Below are 18,396 nucleotides of genomic sequence, written 5' to 3'. Positions count from 1 at the left end.
AGTGTAGATGATTAAAAGGTGATCTGAATGGTTAACATTGAGTTTATCGGACATCAGTATGCAACATTGCAGAGCCCATGTGGGGAAATCGAGTTAAGACGCTGCAGGAGACAGTATCCAGTGGGAAAGGCCTTTGGGAGGGTGTTGGTGAGTCACCTTTTAGAATTGCTGTAGTGGGCTCAGTACACCCACAGTTCAGTGAGGGAGGGAGGTCCAGGGTTTTAACTGAGATTGCTGTGTGTTTTAGGCTACAGAATACAGCAGACATAATGTTATGGCAAACTCAATTAGCTATTTAATCAGAGTCATTAGCTGAAGCAGAGATTTGGGGATGAAACTATTCAAGAACAGGATTGGAATTAGAGTTAGGTCTACCATGCATGCCAGCACAGGCACGATGGAGCCAATGCTGTATTATACTATCATTTTGTTAAGGTTAACCGCTGAAAAATGACCATTTGCATGACATATTGATGAGCGGTGGATGTCTGGCATATCTGGGACAGGGATTATACCAGCAGGGCAAATGATGGGCAGAATTAAATTCATCTTTACAACCTTATTTACATTCAGTTGAGGACAGGATCCTGGTCCCAGCGACTGGGTATAATTCAGAAGAGTGTGGGGTTGAGGGGTGTTTAAATCTTAATTTACAAGAACACCGAGAGCTGCAAGTTGTTCTTGTTCTCCAGAGAGGGACTGTTCTCCTGCGCCTGTTCCTGTGAGCTGGGAAAGTGGGAGAGTGGGAACTGTTTGGAAGGCTCTTTTGTCCGAGGTGAAATGATCTCCGATTCCCTCAGGGATCTCTCCGAGCTGCGGAATGATCTGGCAAAATCCTCGCGCACGATCCACGCGTCATGTCTGAACCTGAGCGGATACCTGCGGATTTCAGAAAGCAGCTCCACGGTGACTCTGGAGAAACAGTCGATCCAGCTCGCTCAACTTGAGGAACAGCTCCGGGACAAGGTGCGGGAAATGATCCAGCTCCAAGCCAAGTACGACCGGGAGAAGGCCGAGCAGAATGCCAGGTCTGTATGTGAGTACGCACATCGGCAGTCAGTCAGTCTACCCCACAGGGTGTGAAAAACGTGTGTGATTTGATGGCCACCTAGGTTGATGCTCCCCTGATTTCAGAACAGCCCAAGAAAAATAGGACCCTTCGATCCAACTCATCCATGCCGACTAGATACCATAAACAAATCTAGTCCCATTTGCCAGCATTTGGTCCACATCCCTCTAAATCCTCCCCATCAGAATTTTTGTCAGTGTCTTTATTTTTGGGATGCATTTACATTGCTGTGCAGTGTGGCAGCAACAAGGTGTCAATCTGGTACAAGGGTCTAACTTGACTCTGAAACACAGTAGAGTGAAACTGTCCCCTTCAGATGGGCCCTGACTGGGCTGCGTTTGCACTGGCTACAGATAGTGTGAATCAAAGTCAGTTTGCATTAATGCCTCAAAAACAGAAATTGCTGGAAAAACTGACTGTGTGGAGTTTGCACATTCTCCCCGTGTCTGCGTGGGTTTCCTCCGGGTGCTCCGGTTTCCTCCCACAGTCCAAAGATGTGCGGGTCAGGTGAATTGGCCATGCTAAATTGCCCGTAGTGTTAGGTCAGGGGTAAATGTAGGGGTATGGGTGGGTTGCGCTTCGGCGGGTCGGTGTGGACTTGTTGGCCCGAAGGGCCTGTTTCCACACTGTAAGTAATCTAATCTAATCTAATCTTAATATTTCGAGTCCAGTAACGTTTCCTCAGAATTTCTGTTTTAGTTTTGGATTAGCAAATTTTGAGAAGATTTATAGCTCAGGTTGAGGTTTTGGATGTAGGTTTGCTCACTGAGCTGAAATGTTTGTTTTGGATTTCCAGCATCTGCAGTTACTTGTTTTATATTAATACTATAGTTTGTTCTTCAATAATACAACCTTTAGCAGATATGATCTATGCAGTTTATGCCGCAGTTATCAAACCTGGCAGGAGAGGGCGCCCGAAGATCAAGGAGAAAAGGGCAGCCACTCCTCCCAGTGTCTGAGCTGAAAGAGGGAGATTTAATCCTGGTGTTTGCTGCAGCACTCAACACAGCCCTCAGTGTAACTCTGCCTTATTCCCCATCAGAATTTTTGTCAGTGTCTTTATTTTTGGGATGCATTTACATTGCTGTGCAGTGTGGCAGCAACAAGGTGTCAATCTGGTACAAGGGTCTAACTTGACTCTGAAACACAGTAGAGTGAAACTGTCCCCTTCAGATGGGCCCTGACTGGGCTGCGTTTGCACTGGCTACAGATAGTGTGAATCAAAGTCAGTTTGCATTAATGCCTCAAAAACAGAAATTGCTGGAAAAACTGACTGTGTGGAGTTTGCACATTCTCCCCGTGTCTGCGTGGGTTTCCTCCGGGTGCTCCGGTTTCCTCCCACAGTCCAAAGATGTGCGGGTCAGGTGAATTGGCCATGCTAAATTGCCCGTAGTGTTAGGTCAGGGGTAAATGTAGGGGTATGGGTGGGTTGCGCTTCGGCGGGTCGGTGTGGACTTGTTGGCCCGAAGGGCCTGTTTCCACACTGTAAGTAATCTAACCTAATCTAATCTTAATATTTCGAGTCCAGTAACGTTTCCTCAGAATTTCTGTTTTAGTTTTGGATTAGCAAATTTTGAGAAGATTTATAGCTCAGGTTGAGGTTTTGGATGTAGGTTTGCTCACTGAGCTGAAATGTTTGTTTTGGATTTCCAGCATCTGCAGTTACTTGTTTTATATTAATACTATAGTTTGTTCTTCAATAATACAACCTTTAGCAGATATGATCTATGCAGTTTATGCCGCAGTTATCAAACCTGGCAGGAGAGGGCGCCCGAAGATCAAGGAGAAAAGGGCAGCCACTCCTCCCAGTGTCTGAGCTGAAAGAGGGAGATTTAATCCTGGTGTTTGCTGCAGCACTCAACACAGCCCTCAGTGTAACTCTGCCTTATATAATCCCCTGGTTTAACTGTAATATATACCCACATCTCTTATAACCTGTACTATAGCAATCTAAAAATCTAATCTAAAAGTGGAACGCTGCAGATACTCTGAGTATCTGAGAAACTACAGCACAGGCAGAATCTGTGGGGAGAGGTGGAAGGGGGCTATTTTCAACCTGCTAACGTTCCGGGAGTTGAGCACACAGGATGTGTGTGGAAATCTGGGTTTCCTCCTGTGCAGTGGGTCCTTGACATCATAGAATTTCAGCCCAGACAGGATCTCCACCCACAAGTCAATTGGGCACCTCGGGGCTTGGCTTCGAGTCAGACAGGCTTAATCCGGACACTGGGAGGGGGGCCTCGCTGACTGAGGTAACGCAAGCAAATACTGTTAGTTCAGTTGGATGGATAGCTGGTCAGCAACTTAGAGCAACGGCAGCAGTCTCGGTTCAATTCCCACACCAACTGAGGTTACCATTACTCCTGAACCTCCTGTCTTCATCTGGGCTGTGATGACCTCCAATTAAACATGTCTGTCTCTGTAATGAGAGTGGCCCTGTGCTCCTTTGGGGCTATAAGTGACTAACAAGGCATGAAACTTTCTTCTTACTCCCATGGGCTCAATGCAATTAATGTAAAAATCAGGCCGGGATACCTGAGATTCTCTGAGTTTGTTTGCCCTTGGTGAAAAAAGCAAGACGGTGTGAGAGCAAACCTTTTCACACAGAGGGTGACTAAGGTCTGGCATGTGCTTCTTGAGAGGGTAGTGGAAGCAGGTTCAATTAAAAAATTCGGGAGGGCATTTTATCTGAAAAGGAAGAATGGGTGGGATTATGGGGAGAATTCCAAGTGAAATGCGCTTTTGGAGAGCTAGCACAGACCTTTGATGGGCCAAGTGGTCTCCTATGCAGTAACATTTCCCAGTGTTGAAATTGTTGAAACCATTTTCTAAGGGGTTAGTTAGGGCTGGGTGGCCGGTCTGGGTGCAGATACTGCACTCACTGAGGTTATCGTGAAGGATCCCCATTCTCAACCTTGCCCCTTGCCTGAGGCGTGGTGACCCTTGGGTTAAACTCCGCACCAGCCTCTGTGACTATGGATTTTCACATCTTATTACAACAGCAACTACTCTTCTGAAAGTTGGTCGTTGGCTTTAAAGCATTTTGGAATGTGGAAGTTCAGTAGAAGTATTTTTCAAAATAAAATTTAACGCCCTCATCCCCAGGAGGCCTAATTTTAACAATATCCTGCCCGCCCTGATGTTGTCTTTTGATGCTGATTTAGGTTGTTGAGTTTCAAACACAAAGGCACCAGCATAACCACCCCTGCCAAGCTCTGCACACTCCCCTCCCCAGGTTTTCCAGCAGGTTGTTCTGGAATATTCCAGTCTGATGCCCCTTTAGTTCCTACCTGCCAAGTGGCCCTCGGTATCCCAATAAGCCCCAGAGTTGGTGTTGCTCTCTCATTCTTTCTTAGGACGTGGGCAAGGCTGGCATGTGTCCCATGTCCCTAGTTGCCCCCTCAAGAAGGTGGTAGTACGCTACCATGTTGAACCACTGCTGTCCACGTGGTGACTGAACACCTGCAGTGGTGGTAGAGAGTTACAGGATTTCGGCCTAGTGACACCAGGGAATGGTGATCTATTTCCAATGATATGCCTGTGGGTGTGAAGAAGTTGTTGACAACGCTGGTTAAACGTGATGTAAACCTGGAGTGTTTCTTCCAGGATCACAGAACTGATGGTGACTGTTGAACGACTGACAGCCCAGAATAACGAGAAGGAAAAGACGATCAACAGCCTGAACCAGACAGTGGAGAACCTGGTGGGTGAACCGGGGAAGGAAGGTGTGGGGACGATGGATTCAAGCCCTAAATGCAAAACCGAGAAAATGGGAGCAGACCATTTGGCCCTTCCAACCTGCTCTACCATTCAATGTGATCATGGCTGACCGTCCAACTTGCTACCCTGATCCCACTTTCACCTCTTATCCCTTTGATCCCTTTATCCCTAAGAAGTATATCTAACACCATCTTGAAAACATTCAATGATGCGGCCTTAACAGCTTTCCACAGTAGACAAGCAAGAGGCTGGAAGAACACAGCAGGCCAGGCAGCATCAGGAGGTGGAGAAGTCAACATTTCGGGTGTAACCCTTCTTCAGGACTGGGGGGGTTAGGCGTGAGGGGGACTGCAAATAATTCCGTATGCTTCCCACTCTCTGGGTGAAGAAATTTCACCTCATCTTGGGCCTCCCCTGGAACTTTAAGCTATGACCCCCTGGTTCTATACTCCCCTGTCATCAGGAATGTCCTTTATGCAATTATACTGTCTAATCATGTTAGACTTTTTGAGGCTTCCATGAGAGACCTGCTCAATCTTCTGCAACTCTAAGTAACAGTCTCATGCCACTGAGATGCTATGATAAAAAGAAAAGAAATAGAACTCTTTCTGTTTCAAGAGGAACTCCAGATTAATATTTAGATGCTCCACTCCGAAAGGAGGTAGCTGGTGCCCTTGTCCATATCAACGGTCGTTCAACCCATCAGTCCATTCGATTTGACCAAAGAAAAGGATTTATTATACATTGATTCAGAGTGGGTATTGTGCCAAGCCTTTGGTCCTGCACCCTGGTGCTAAATGTAGAGGTGCTGTGCTGTGTAGTAAGCGTTGGGTAACAGGCCCTTTGTGTTTACAGGAGTCAGGCCGAGCTGAGACCCAGGATGTTCAGGATGGAGCAGAGATTGAGTCGGTGAAAGCAGAGCTGGAGTCGCTGCATCAAATCCTCAGAGACATCACACAGGTGAGGGCTCGAGCTGGCAGTGGATGTCGCTTGTATGGATTATGTGATTCACTTTTACAGGAAGACTAGGAAAGAAGACAGAATGCTTCTGTTGAAGGCGATCCCTGGTTCTTAACATCCGCATGAACAGTTATCCTAATCCCACGTGCCACATCCAGCTCCCAAACACAGTATCTGAGTCCAGCGTAGTGTATAATTCAGGATGACCCTCAGTGGGAGGCTGTGTTGCTCTTTGGCTTTTGACACGCTATGGGGCTTTTCCACAGCAGACCTGCTTTGATTGGACATCTGTTTTCATTGGGAATCTCTTGAAGAAGATCAAAAACTGATGGAAATTTAAAGTGCTGCCATTCCTATAAAAAGACTCATTTTCACTTTTCTAAAAAAAACACACAGATTGTCTAAGTTAGCTCTAACAAGGTTAGCTAGTGAATGTTGCTTTTGAGAATGTTCATCACACTCGCTCAGCCCCGATTGAGTGGTGGACAGCAATAGAGGGACTACAATTAGACAATTATACAACTCTTCCTCTTTAGGACAGCAGCAAGTTCCTATGGGGAAAAGGGGAAAATAAATCAGTAGCCAAATTAGATAGATAATTGATTTATTGAAAAATCATCGAGGCTGCAAGTGCCAAATTGATGACAGTGTAAACAAAACCAGCAGTTATAATTCATAGCATAGTTATAAACAGTTGTCAAAAAGAAAATCTGCAAATGATTACATAATTAGGAATGTTTCAGGGAGTAAACAGTTACAATCTGTTGGAATTTGAAGGTTTCTTTAATCAACAGAATAAAGTTGAAAGGTCCACTTTTGTTGTATATTTTGTATTGAAATTTATAAGTTTTATGTTGCTATTTTGAGTTCATTAAATTCTCAATAAATTTGCACACTATTTCAGTTTTATAAAGTGGGGGATTTTAAGCTGCCTTCTGTTTGGGTATTTTGCTACTTTAATCTTGACCGATGGTATTGGTTTGGGGGAGATGTGTGTAACCTGGGTATATCATGGCAGAGACCCTTCTAACTTGGTAAATCCATGATGTAAATACTTGGACACGTTGCGGAGCTGTAGGGTGGCTGATAGACTTTGCGAGCATCAGGATTATTGACTGTCTGTGGGTTGTCTCAACTTTTTGTAACCATGGTGACCAGCATTGCCAAACTCTCCCTTTTGTAGGTGATCATTTCTGACTCGGAATGTGGGGCTGTGTTCCCAGCCACCGAGGGGACTGGTGAGGTCACGGAAATGGAGTCCTCCCTGTTCAGTCCCTTGGGGCTCACGTCCAGCCTGCGCACTCCGTCTCCACGGCGACGGACCTCTCCCCGCCGCAGCCATTCGCCACGATACAACCTCTCACCAGGATTCTCGGACTCCATGTACTCGGCTGTTCAAACTGCTGTGCAGAAGAGACAACTCCTGATCCAGGTAGAGCCATAACTACAGACCGTGAGGTGCATGATCATGGGACAAATCCAAAATGGATTGAGTCTCTGTTGATGTAATGACATAGAGTCATTGAGATGTACAGCATGGCAACAGACCCTTCGGTCCAACCTATCCATGCAGACCAGATATCCCAATCCAATCTAGTCCCACCTGCCAGCACCCGGCCCATATCCCACCAAACCCTTCCTATTCATATACCCACCCAAATGCCTTTTAAATGTTGCAATTGTACCAGCCTCCACCACTTCCTCTGGCAGCTCATTCCATACACACACCACCCTCTGTGTGGGAAACATCATTCAAAAATATCATTCATCTGTCAAGAGATGACAGGATTGAAAGAAATTTTGTCTCCTATTTTCTAAAGAAAGGTGTACTACCATTGGAGGCAGTCCAGAGAAGGTTCACTATCATGATCCCAAGGTATAGAGGGACTATCATATGAGGTGAAGTTGAGTAGATTTAGACTGTAGTCATTGAGATATAGAAGAATGAGAAGCAACTTCTTGAAACATGAGATTATTAGAGGATTTAATCATTGAATCCCTCCAGTGTGGAAACGGGCCCTTCAGCCCAACAAATCCACACCGACCCTCTGAAGATCACCCACCCCAACTCATTCACCTACATTTATCCCTGACTAAGGCACCTAACCGACACATCCTTGAACACTATGGGCAATTTAGCATGGCCAGTTCACTTAACCTGTACATCTTTGGATTGTGGGAGGAAACTGGAGCACCCGGAGGAAACCTGCACAAACACGGGGAGAACATGCAAACTCCAGACGGACAGTCTCCCGAGGCTGGAATCAAACCGGGTCCCTGATGCTGTGAGGCAATAGTGGTAACTACTGAGCCACCATGCTGCCCCAAATGCAGAAAGATTGTTTTTCCTCCTGGGAGAGTCTAGGATCAGAGGACATAATCTCAGAAGAAAGGGCTGCATATTGAAGACAGCGATGAGGACACATTTCTTCTCATAGACCGTTGTGAATCTGTGAAATCCTTTACCTCAGAGGGATGTAGAGGCCGGGTCTTTAAGGATATTCAAGGCTGAGACAAACAGGTTTTTAATCAGTAAGGGAATTGAGGGTTTGGGGGAATTGACAGGGAAGTGGAGTTGAAGATTATCAGATCAGCCGTGATCTCATTGCATTGGGGGACAGACTCGATGGGCTGAATAGCCTTCCTCTGCTCCTGTGTCTCATTGTGTCCTAGCATATTCAGTTCAGTATTCTCTCCTGAGGGTGTTGACTATTACTGGAGATCAAGAATCCCCTTTTACATTTAGCCCAGATATCCACTGGTCCCTTTAGTAACTATTCAGCCACGGAAGGCGTCATGGCTAAGCCTCCCCTTCCTAGAACGTGGTTTACAACAGAATTCAGAACCAGCAATCTCATTCAATTCCACCTCTGGGACTCCAGAACAGAAAGGTTACTTGCCAGTGCAGGAAACACAGCCTGCACCCTGTGAGATCTCTCTCTGAGAGCAGCACGTCGCTCCCCAATCACTCCTGAAACGTTTTGGTCGTGGGTTTTTGTGCTTCCTCTGACAGGAGCTCCGTGGAAGGTACGAGGTGTGTCAGGAGTCAGTGGCTGCCCTGAAGAAGCAGTTGGGTGACAGTGAGAATGAGCGTCGGGCCCTGGACCAGCAGATACTGAAGCTCAAGGAGGAGACTGAGGACTCAGTGCGAGCCAAGGATGATGCCAAGCGTGACGCCAACCGTTTTCGCTCCTCTGCCGACCTTCTTGGAAGGTGAGTGTGTAGAATTCTCTCTCTCTCTCTCTCTCTGTAAATTATTTCTCTGCCTTTCTTTGGATCTCGATTTCTTTGTCTCACTTTCTTGCTTATTGGCGCAGTCGGTAATTTGATGCCGTAAACTCCGTCGCCCCGTCCCTTCCTCTCTCCCTCTAATTGCTCCGGTCCATCACTTTCTTTCTGAAAGCGAGAAGTCAAACTTGGAGAAGTCCATTCAGTCCCTGCAGCTGCAGATCGAGACGGTGCGGCAGGAGAACGAGAAACTGCAGCTGGCCAACGGAGAACTTCAGCGGCAGCGGGACAACCTGGAGGACGAGAAGGAGGACATTTTGAAGGACAAGGCGAGGGCGCAGAAGGAGATCGAACGTGGGTGAGTGAGGCTCAGTATGCTGAGCCAGGAGGTATTTCAGAATTGAAGCCAGGCCCACAGCCTGACCTTCCTGAATTTGCATCCGCTTTCCTCCCCAACAGCCACAAGATGATTGAACAGATGGAAGTCAAGAATTCGAGTATGAGAAAGGAGTTGGTGCTGGTAAAGGAGGCCTTGAGCAAGGCAGCACTGGATAAGGAAGTGCTGGAGAGTGAGAAGGCAGGAACTGAAGAAGCTTTAAGCAAGGTATGTTTGTTCAAAGAGAGAGTAAAATCACAACCAAACAATAAATAGTGAGGAAACATGGTGATGGTTTTCCTCCTTCAGTTCTCATCTCCCTCTCTGGAAGTTGCCAATTCAAGTTAAAATGAAATTTCATAGTCCATTGGTCACAGGTCCTGTCTGGTGATAGTGAGCAGGAACCCTGGCTGATTCTTCCTTCTCTAACCCTGAGCTTCTGTTCTCGGTTAGTAAACGTGGATGAGATCAACTATTGGAGCATAGATTTGGGGTCACCTCTGGAATTCTTTGAGTAATGTGTACATCTGAGTGACAAACCAGGGGTTGGAATGACCTATTAAAGCACTGTGACTCTATCCCACAATTGTCGCAGAATAGCACAAGGCCATTTGGCCCATTGAATCCGCACTGGTTCTTTGAAGGAGCAGTTCATCTTGTGTCTTTCCCTGGGTTTTCTGTCTGTAATGTTCTTTGTATTTAAATTACAACCCAACTCTCTCTTGAATACCTGATTGAATCTGCCTTCACCACTCTCTGAGGCAGCCCATTCCGGATCTTAAACACTCAAGGCAAGAAAGCGTATTTACTCATTTCTCCATACTCATTTTGCCAACTACCAAAAATTTCTGTCCCCTTGTTCCTTCTAACAATGGGCACAGTTTTACCCTAACTTGTCTGTCCAGAACCCTCATAATTTTAAATATCGCTACCAAATCTCCCTTTAACCATCTCTTTCCAAAGCAAAGCTATCCCACCCTCTCCAAACTATCAATCTAACTATCATTCCTTATTTGTGGAATCATCCTATTGAATCTTTTCTGCACCCTCTGTAATGCTTTCATATTTTTTCCTGAAGTCAGGAATCTCTAAGCGTTTCTGAAGTTTACTGGTCCACTGACCTCTGACATAGACTGGAATTAACCTGCAATACTGGAGCAGGAATCTTGCTCCTTTGTAAGCTGAAGTCATGTTCACACTGAAAGAGCGAGTAAAAACTGATATTTTCTCTAACATTCCCAAAACTTGTTTCAGTGATTGAGTAGCTCGTGTAAACATTCCTGGACTCATCAATGCTGGATCAGTTGATAATTTTAAATCTGAGTCAGATAATGTTTTAAAAACAAAACAACTGCGAATGCTGTAAGTCCTCAGTTCTGAAACACTCCACCTGAAATGTTAACTGTGATTTCTCTTGTTAGATAATCTTTTGTTGAACAAAGGTATTAGGGAATATGGGTCAAACACAAGTGTATAAAGTTAGGCCACAGATCAGCCATGATCTCCTTGAATAGCGAAACAGGCTTGAGAGGTTGCATGGCCTACTCCTGTTCCTGTGCTTGGCCAGAGTAATCGTTTCAGGAATTGTTTATTTTTTGCTGGTATCTATTTTTAGCAACTGGGTAACTGTGTGTGCTGTGTGAATGAGTGTGACCATGGAGACAGTAGAGAGAGTGTGTTGTGAGCAGAAACCCCAGCCAGCCCAGACTCTGACATGTCAGAAAAACACAAAGGAAGAAAATCCCTCACCTACGGGACTGAATGCTTCCTTGGTGTCACCTACACGGAGGTGTGCGTGTGGTGGAGTGGAATCTGATGGCATATTCTCCTGGGTTCGTCGTTTACAATGAGTAAGTGTGAGTATAAAGTGCGGATTGTACGGTATTTTGGGATTGTGCCAGATTAAATGGTGATGGTCCTGTTTGTTCCTCCCAAGGTGGAGGCTGCAAATGCTGAGATGGAGCTCATCCTGAACAAGCTGAGGACAGAGCAGGCTTCCCTCCGGGATTCTCTGACCAAGATGAGCGCCTTCAACGAGGGTCTGGCCCAGGACAAAGTGCAGCTGAACAAGATCATCCTGGAGGTAAGAAGGCAGAAAACTGAGCCTCCAAACCTCAACATGTGCACGCACACAACACATAACATACGCACAGCGCACAGTACAAACGTACAATGCAAAACATGCAGAGCACATGCACAACACTCGTGCACACGATGCACACAACACACAGCACTCACAATACATAGCACACAACACACAGTGGTGCACAGCACCCGCGCACAACACAAAACACTACACATGCGCACAACTCGCACTCACAACACGCACCTAGCACACAATGCACGTGCACAACACATGCACACAACATTTGGGAACAATGCATTTACACAGAACGTGTGCCCAACACACATGCACAGCACATAACACACACATCATGTGTGCACAATGCACTCACAACACAAAACACATGTACAGCACATATGCACAACACACATGCACATCAAGTAAAACGTGAGGTCTGCAGATGCTGGAGGTCAGAGCTGAAAAGGTGTTGCTGGTTAAAGCGCAGCAGGTCAGGCAGCATCCAAGGAACAGGAAATTCAATGTTTCGGGCATAAGCCCTTCATCAGGAAGCCCTGATGAAGGGCTTGTGCCCGAAACGTCGAATTTCCTGTTCCTTGGATGCTGTCTGACCTGCTGCGCTTTAACCAGCAACACATGCACATCACACAGCACACTTCACACACGCACAACACACTTGCACAATACACAGCACCCAATCCATACGCATACGCACATTCTTTCTGAGCAGTTTCGGAGAGTGGTGATCAGATGCAGAAAGCCAGCTTATTTTCCCTTCCCTAACCAAGGGACACTAAAGCCAACTGCACAATCCCCATTGCTGCTCCAGCTCAGGTCCACAAACAGACTCTGTAGTGGAACCTCAGACCGTTCTGACGCAGAAGGTTCAGTTCCACATTGAGCAGTGCAACTGACCACTGACCACCAAAGGAGCTTCCCCTTCAAGAAGTTATCAGAGTAACCACAGACGGATGTGAGCTCCCGAGCACCTCATTAGTTAAACTCTTTTACTCTTTGCTGTCTTGTAGCTGGAAGATGAGAAGGCCACTCTGCTGGGACAGAAGAAAGAAGTTGAACAGGAAAAGGCCTCGATCCGCGATGAGTTAGTGCGACTGGAACAAGAGAAGCTGGACCTGCACACTGAACGTCATGGCCTCGACCACTCCCTGCAAATCGTGGAGCAGAGCCGGGAGAGGCTGGAGCATGACCTGCTGACATACCAGCGGGACAAGGGGGAGCTGCAGGGTCAGCTTGGACAGGTAGAGAAACTACTGCTATAAGCGGTCCCTCTGCCAGGTTAGCACCAATAGTGTAGAGTTACACAGTGAGCCACCCTTAACATATGTCAGGCCCACGACAGCACTCAGATCCTCTCTTTGTTTTCCGTCAGGTGACCCGGCAGAAGAACAGCTTGGCAGAGGAACTGCAAGAGGCTCGCTGTGAGATTGAACGCAACACCGAGTCGTTGTTCCGAGCTGCCAAAGAAAAGGAAGAAGTGACCAGGGACAAGGCGAATCTGGTGGTTCAGCTCACAGCTTCCGAGCGTGAGAATAGGGCACTGGCAGATGAAGGGGCTGCTCTCAGGTAGGTGCAATCCCAGCTTGATGCTGGGAATAAAGAGAAGTGGCATACATGCTTATCCATGAACAAGGAAAGGTATAGGTGAAGCACTGTCTCATGGACCTCACACCCCTCAATGTAACCAAAGTTGATATAAATCACACCCCTCACAATAACCCTCTCTGATATTACCCACACCCCTCACTGTGACCCTCTCTGATATAACCTACACCCTTTACTGTGACCCTCTCTGATATAAACCACATCCCTCACTATAACCCTTCTGATATAAACTGCACCCCTCTCTGTGACCCTCTCTGATATAGCCCACGCCCCTCACCGTAACCCTCTCTGATATAATCTGTACCCTTCACTAAAGCCCTTCGGCTATAAACCATACCCCTCACTGTGACCCTCTCTGATATAAGATACACCCCTCACTATAAGCCTCTGTGATATAAATTGCACCCCTCACTGTAACCATCTCTGATATAAACCGCACCCCAACTGTAGCATTCTCTGAAAAAACCCAACCCCTCACTAACACTCTGATATAATCTAGATCTCCAACCATAACACTCTCTGAAATATCCCATATCCCTCAATCTAATAACTCGAATATATCTTATACTCCTCAGCGTATTACTCTGATATACCCCACATAACACCCTCTGATATGCCACATGCTCTTCAGTGTAACACTCTGATATTTTTGTTTTTGTTAATTCATTCATGGGATGTATTCACTGCCAGTTAGGCAGCATTTACCGCCCACCAGTTAAAAGTCAACCACATTGCTGAGAGTCTGGAGTCACATAAGGACCAGACTGAGTCCGGATTTCCTTCCCTTAAGAGCATTAAGTTTATTGACCCTCCCTGTATAGCCCATACCCCTCACTGTGACCCTCTCTGATATAACCCACACCCCTCACTGACCCTCCCTGATATAATCAACATTAGAATAACACTTTATTTCAGACTTTTTTTGACTAAATTCAGATTCCACAATCTGTCATGACGGGATTCGACCCCATGACCAGAGCATTAAACTGGACTTCTGGATAACTAGTCCAGTGACATTGTCATTGTATCACCAACTTCCTCATATACATCCCAGTCTCTGACTGTATCTCTCATCGTGTCAGGTCTGAGAAGGAGGCTCTGGAGACCACCTTGTTTGAGACTCAGCAGCAGCTGGCAATCCTGGAGGCACGGAAAGAGCAACTTCATGGCGAGAATCAGACTTTGCTAGTGGCTAAGGAGGCTCTGCAAGGTAAGACGCTCAGAAGAGGAGTGACTCAGCGGGATTACAGCATAAACTGTGGCAATTCATACAAGTTAGGAATGGTTACAGCACAGACAGAAGTCATTCCTCCATTGTGTCTGTTCTCATTCTCTGATCATGTCACGCCAATGCCCTTTCCACCAAGCGTGAAAATTGGTTCTGTTCAGATAATAATACAATTTTTTTTTTGTAAACAGCTAGTGATTCTGCCTCCACCACCTCCTCAGCCAGGGCCTTCATCACTCATCATTAAAATGATTTTTCCTTTTATTGCCTTTTTTTTGTCAGTCGTCTTAAATCACTCTCCTCTATTTCCTGATCCTTCTCATGCAGTTTCTTCCCATCCTCTTTGTGCAGAGGACATCTTGGGGCCCAGTGATGAGTTTCCCTGGCTCTCAGCCAGAGGCTCTGGGTCAGCAAGGCCCAGAGTGGGACTTGAATCGAGGTGCATTGATAATGTGGTCAAATCAATTTGATGATCAGTCTCGTAATCCTTTCGTTTCACCAATGGCAGACGGTAAGAGTGAGAGAGTGTCCTGGGCAGTCATATTTGATGCAGACAGGACTGTTCAAGATATAGCCTCTGATGACATTCTAGTAACCTGCTCCTGGACTAACGGTCTAGGGAAACAGATGTAAACGTGTACTTTGTCTATCACCGATAAGACTGTCCAGACCTAGAAGATCATAAGACGTAGGAGCAGAAATAGGCCATTCAGCCCATCAAGATCACTCCATCAGATAATGAGATTATGGCTGATCTGATCCTGAAATCCACTTTCTTGCCATTTTTCCCATTCCCTGTATGTAGAAATCTGTCTATTTCAGCCTTGATTATAATTATCCGACCAAATCTCGACAGCCTTCTGTGGTGAAGAATTCCACAGATTAGCCACCTTTCTGAGGGAAAAAAATTCCTCTTCATCTTCGTCATTAATGGGTGACTTTGTTCTCGGAGATTTTGACCTCTGGTCATAGACTGTCCCATTAGGCAGAACACCCTCTCTGTACCCAGTGTATCAAGCCTCCTCATAAGCCTCCATGTTTCTTTATTGGAAAACTCCTAATTTTTAAACTGCGTACCCAGTCCATTTCAGAATCTTTTGTTTCAATAAGGTCAACTCTTGTTCTAAACAGTATAGATTCAACCTGCCCAACTTTCTCTCATCAGACATCGCCATTGTTAAAGGAATGCATTTAGACTCTGTCCGAATTGACCCTCCATGTTTTTGAACAGTTTGGGTAAAACTGTGTTGAAGTGGTAAAATTCCAGTCCCTCTCCCATCACTCACCATTCAACAATCGTTCATTTGGGCAGCTCACAGGAAGTTTCGCCAAAGGCTGAAGTGTAGATCCGAGGTTTAAGCTGTTTGGCAGACCCTGGCTAGCTTTCCTGGTGGCCTATTAACATCAGCACAGGGAATGGGAAGTAAAGTCACCAAGGAATCCTGCTCCACATTAACATGGAGTAACTGCTAAAGGAGGTCCATGTGGCAGGATGTCAGCTGAAAGCAGAGACCAGCTCAGTTTCAGTGTTCCCACGTCACCATCTCTTCTCTTTTTATCATATCAGTCAAAAGGTGTGGCGCTGGGCAAGCACAGCCAGTCAGGCAGCAGCTGAGGGGCAGGAGAGTCAACATTCTGAGCATAAGCTCTTCAGCTTGAAAAGTCGATAGTCCTGCTCCTCAGATGCAGCTTGACCAGCTGTGCTTTTCCAGTGCCACACTTTTTGACTTTGATCTCGAGCATCTGCAGTCCTCACTTTCTCCTTTATAGTCTCAGTCTAGGCTCATAGATGGTGATGGTTTGAGCGATGCAGGGTTGCAGGGTGGAAGGCTGAGGTACTACAGGCCATCAGTGGAACTGTATCCATTATCCAATTGGATGAGTGATTCATAGACCCAGGTTAATGCTCTGGGAAATGGGTTCAAACCTCTCACAATTTAAATAAAATTAATAAATCATGAATATAAAGCTAGTTTAGTAATAGTGAGCGTAACAAATATCATCGACTACTGTGAATTATCTGTCTGCCTTACTAATGTTCTTTAACAATAAGAAATCTGCCTTCTCTCCCTGACCCAGCCTACATGTGAATCTCGGCCAGCAATGTTGAATCTCAACTGCCCCTCAAAGTCAATGAGGGGTGGGCAGCAACAAATGCTAGTCAACATCCACATGAAAGAATAAACGAAAAGCCCCCACTGTCCCAGCCTGTTAAGTGACCACACTCGTGACCTGGGCCCGATTCTGTTTGTGCTTTAGTTGAGAGTAACCGTGTACGGAAAGACATGGAGATGGAGAGGACCAAGGCAGAGCGAGACAAGGAGCTCCTCACCCAGAAACTCTCCCAAACCGAGCACGAAGCACAGGCCACTCTGAGAAAGGAACAGACGGCCCATGAGGAGGATGTGGATCGACTGCAGCAAGAGAAGGTAATGGGGAGGGTAGTGCTCGGGAGCACAATAAGGCCTTCTTCAACTGGAAATAGAGACTGATGTGTCTCCCTGGATCTCAACTGGAAAATGGATAGCCGCTGGACTATGATAGTTAACTGTGATTCACTGGTTAGTGAGAGGGACTTCCACTGCTGATCACAGGCATGGCTGGTCTTTGTAGAAACTGTATGTTTGGTCATAGCAGACAAAGAATTGCACTGTGCTGCCTTCCGCAGTTAAATAGTCTTCTTGCCTGAACAGTCTAGGCTCAGATATGAGGGTCAACTGTGTCCGTGAAGCGCCAAGAGGGTGACTGATGCCATGGGACATCACAGCCCAGCGTGGGTGGGCTCATTAATGAAGAGGCTGTATTCGTTCCTTTGTTACAGGAAGCCTTGCGTCTGAGGCTGGAAGAGGAGCGGGAGGAGATTATCAATCAGCTGAAGCAGGAGCGAGAGGAGCTCTCTGTTCGCTTTGAAGTTGAGAAGGAAGAGTTAAATGAAGAGATCACGGCCCTGCAGCAGGAGCGCGATGAGACATTGCTGCTGGCTGAGAACGAGAAACAGCAGGTAGGTGAAAGACAAGGGGGTCTCTCATCCCCACCCCTTCATCCTGCCCACTCACTCAGAGCCACCTTAGTGATTGAATGAAGATGTTCATTGGCGATGACCTGCTGGGATTCTGAGTGGCAGTGCACAGTGGCCAACAGCCTGCTGCTGGGTTTTCTCAGCTTTGTCCTCACATGTCCTCTGTGTTTGTCCTGTATGTATTTCCTTACTGAAGCAAACTAGGCGTTACACTGTTCGTTCATATCCTGGGTAATGTGGGAATTATTTGACCTGGGTATTCAACTTTGGTTTCACAGCTTGAAAGTCCATTGTGACAGCAGCCCCTGTCCCCCGGCTGGTTAATTAAGAAGCTCTGACTGGTTGGTGGCTGCTCCAGACTCCTCCTTGTCGCATTGTCTAATTATTTGGTCTCTCTCGACAGATCCTGTCCTTGAAGGAGTCAGAGAAGGCGATTCTCTCCGAGAAGCTGACCAATACTCAGCGTGAGCTCAACGCTGTTTCAATGGACCTGGAGCAGCTGAGGCGGGATACAAACAGCCGACATGAACAAGACAGAGTATGTATTGTCAGCTCTACCTACTGAGCAACATTACTGTCCCTGATCAGTTACTGAAAGAGGATTACCCCAGTGCTGAAACAATACCATTCACGGATAGCAAAGCTTCACACAACCTTGAACTTGGCTAAGATCCAAGTTAACATTATTCAAGGTTAAGATGAGTAAGTCAGGAGTGGGTGTGTGAAAAGTACAAACAGAAACCTTTTTGTATGCACGCACGTGCACATGCTCACACACACGCGCATGTACACATGACCTCTATAAACTCTCACTTGCGCACACTCTGTCAATATTGGGAGGGGAATCAACCTGCACAGACCCTTGTCATCAAGCCATTTCAATGTTTGAGGAGAACTGAGTCAGTTTCTTCAAGGTAAGAGCGTTCAGCACAAAATTATTGCCCCATCCATCCCTTTGCTGCTGACCTAATAAACGATGTTTATAATCAGTTATGCAATTTGCATCCTGAACAAACATGTACATGATCATGCCAATCCAGAATTCAAAACACGCATGTTTCTTTTGCTTTTTCTTTTCTGAACATTCATC

At 46.2% G+C, this 18,396-nt stretch overlaps 1 protein-coding gene across 3 annotated transcripts in view; it reads left to right on the top strand.

The window, feature by feature from the left end:
- The window catches only part of LOC132833604 (rootletin-like), a 97,175-nt gene that overhangs the window by 40,921 nt on the left and 37,858 nt on the right, over window positions 1–18,396 (top strand). For all 3 annotated transcript variants that reach the window (XM_060851992.1, XM_060851991.1, XM_060851990.1), the window contains 14 exons: window positions 801–1,028; window positions 4,676–4,772; window positions 5,645–5,749; window positions 6,933–7,181; window positions 8,763–8,962; window positions 9,153–9,335; window positions 9,437–9,581; window positions 11,290–11,436; window positions 12,465–12,695; window positions 12,827–13,020; window positions 14,142–14,269; window positions 16,547–16,716; window positions 17,109–17,288; window positions 17,710–17,844. In XM_060851992.1, coding sequence (XP_060707975.1) covers window positions 801–1,028; window positions 4,676–4,772; window positions 5,645–5,749; window positions 6,933–7,181; window positions 8,763–8,962; window positions 9,153–9,335; window positions 9,437–9,581; window positions 11,290–11,436; window positions 12,465–12,695; window positions 12,827–13,020; window positions 14,142–14,269; window positions 16,547–16,716; window positions 17,109–17,288; window positions 17,710–17,844 — 2,392 coding nt within the window. The remainder of the gene's footprint in view (window positions 1–800; window positions 1,029–4,675; window positions 4,773–5,644; window positions 5,750–6,932; window positions 7,182–8,762; window positions 8,963–9,152; window positions 9,336–9,436; window positions 9,582–11,289; window positions 11,437–12,464; window positions 12,696–12,826; window positions 13,021–14,141; window positions 14,270–16,546; window positions 16,717–17,108; window positions 17,289–17,709; window positions 17,845–18,396) is intronic.

The sequence above is a fragment of the Hemiscyllium ocellatum genome, chromosome 37, assembly GCF_020745735.1.
Source record: "Hemiscyllium ocellatum isolate sHemOce1 chromosome 37, sHemOce1.pat.X.cur, whole genome shotgun sequence".
Taxonomy (NCBI): Eukaryota; Metazoa; Chordata; class Chondrichthyes; order Orectolobiformes; family Hemiscylliidae; genus Hemiscyllium; species Hemiscyllium ocellatum.
The sequence above is the reverse complement of the archived record's forward strand: the minus strand, read 5'-3'. Positions and strand labels throughout refer to the sequence as shown.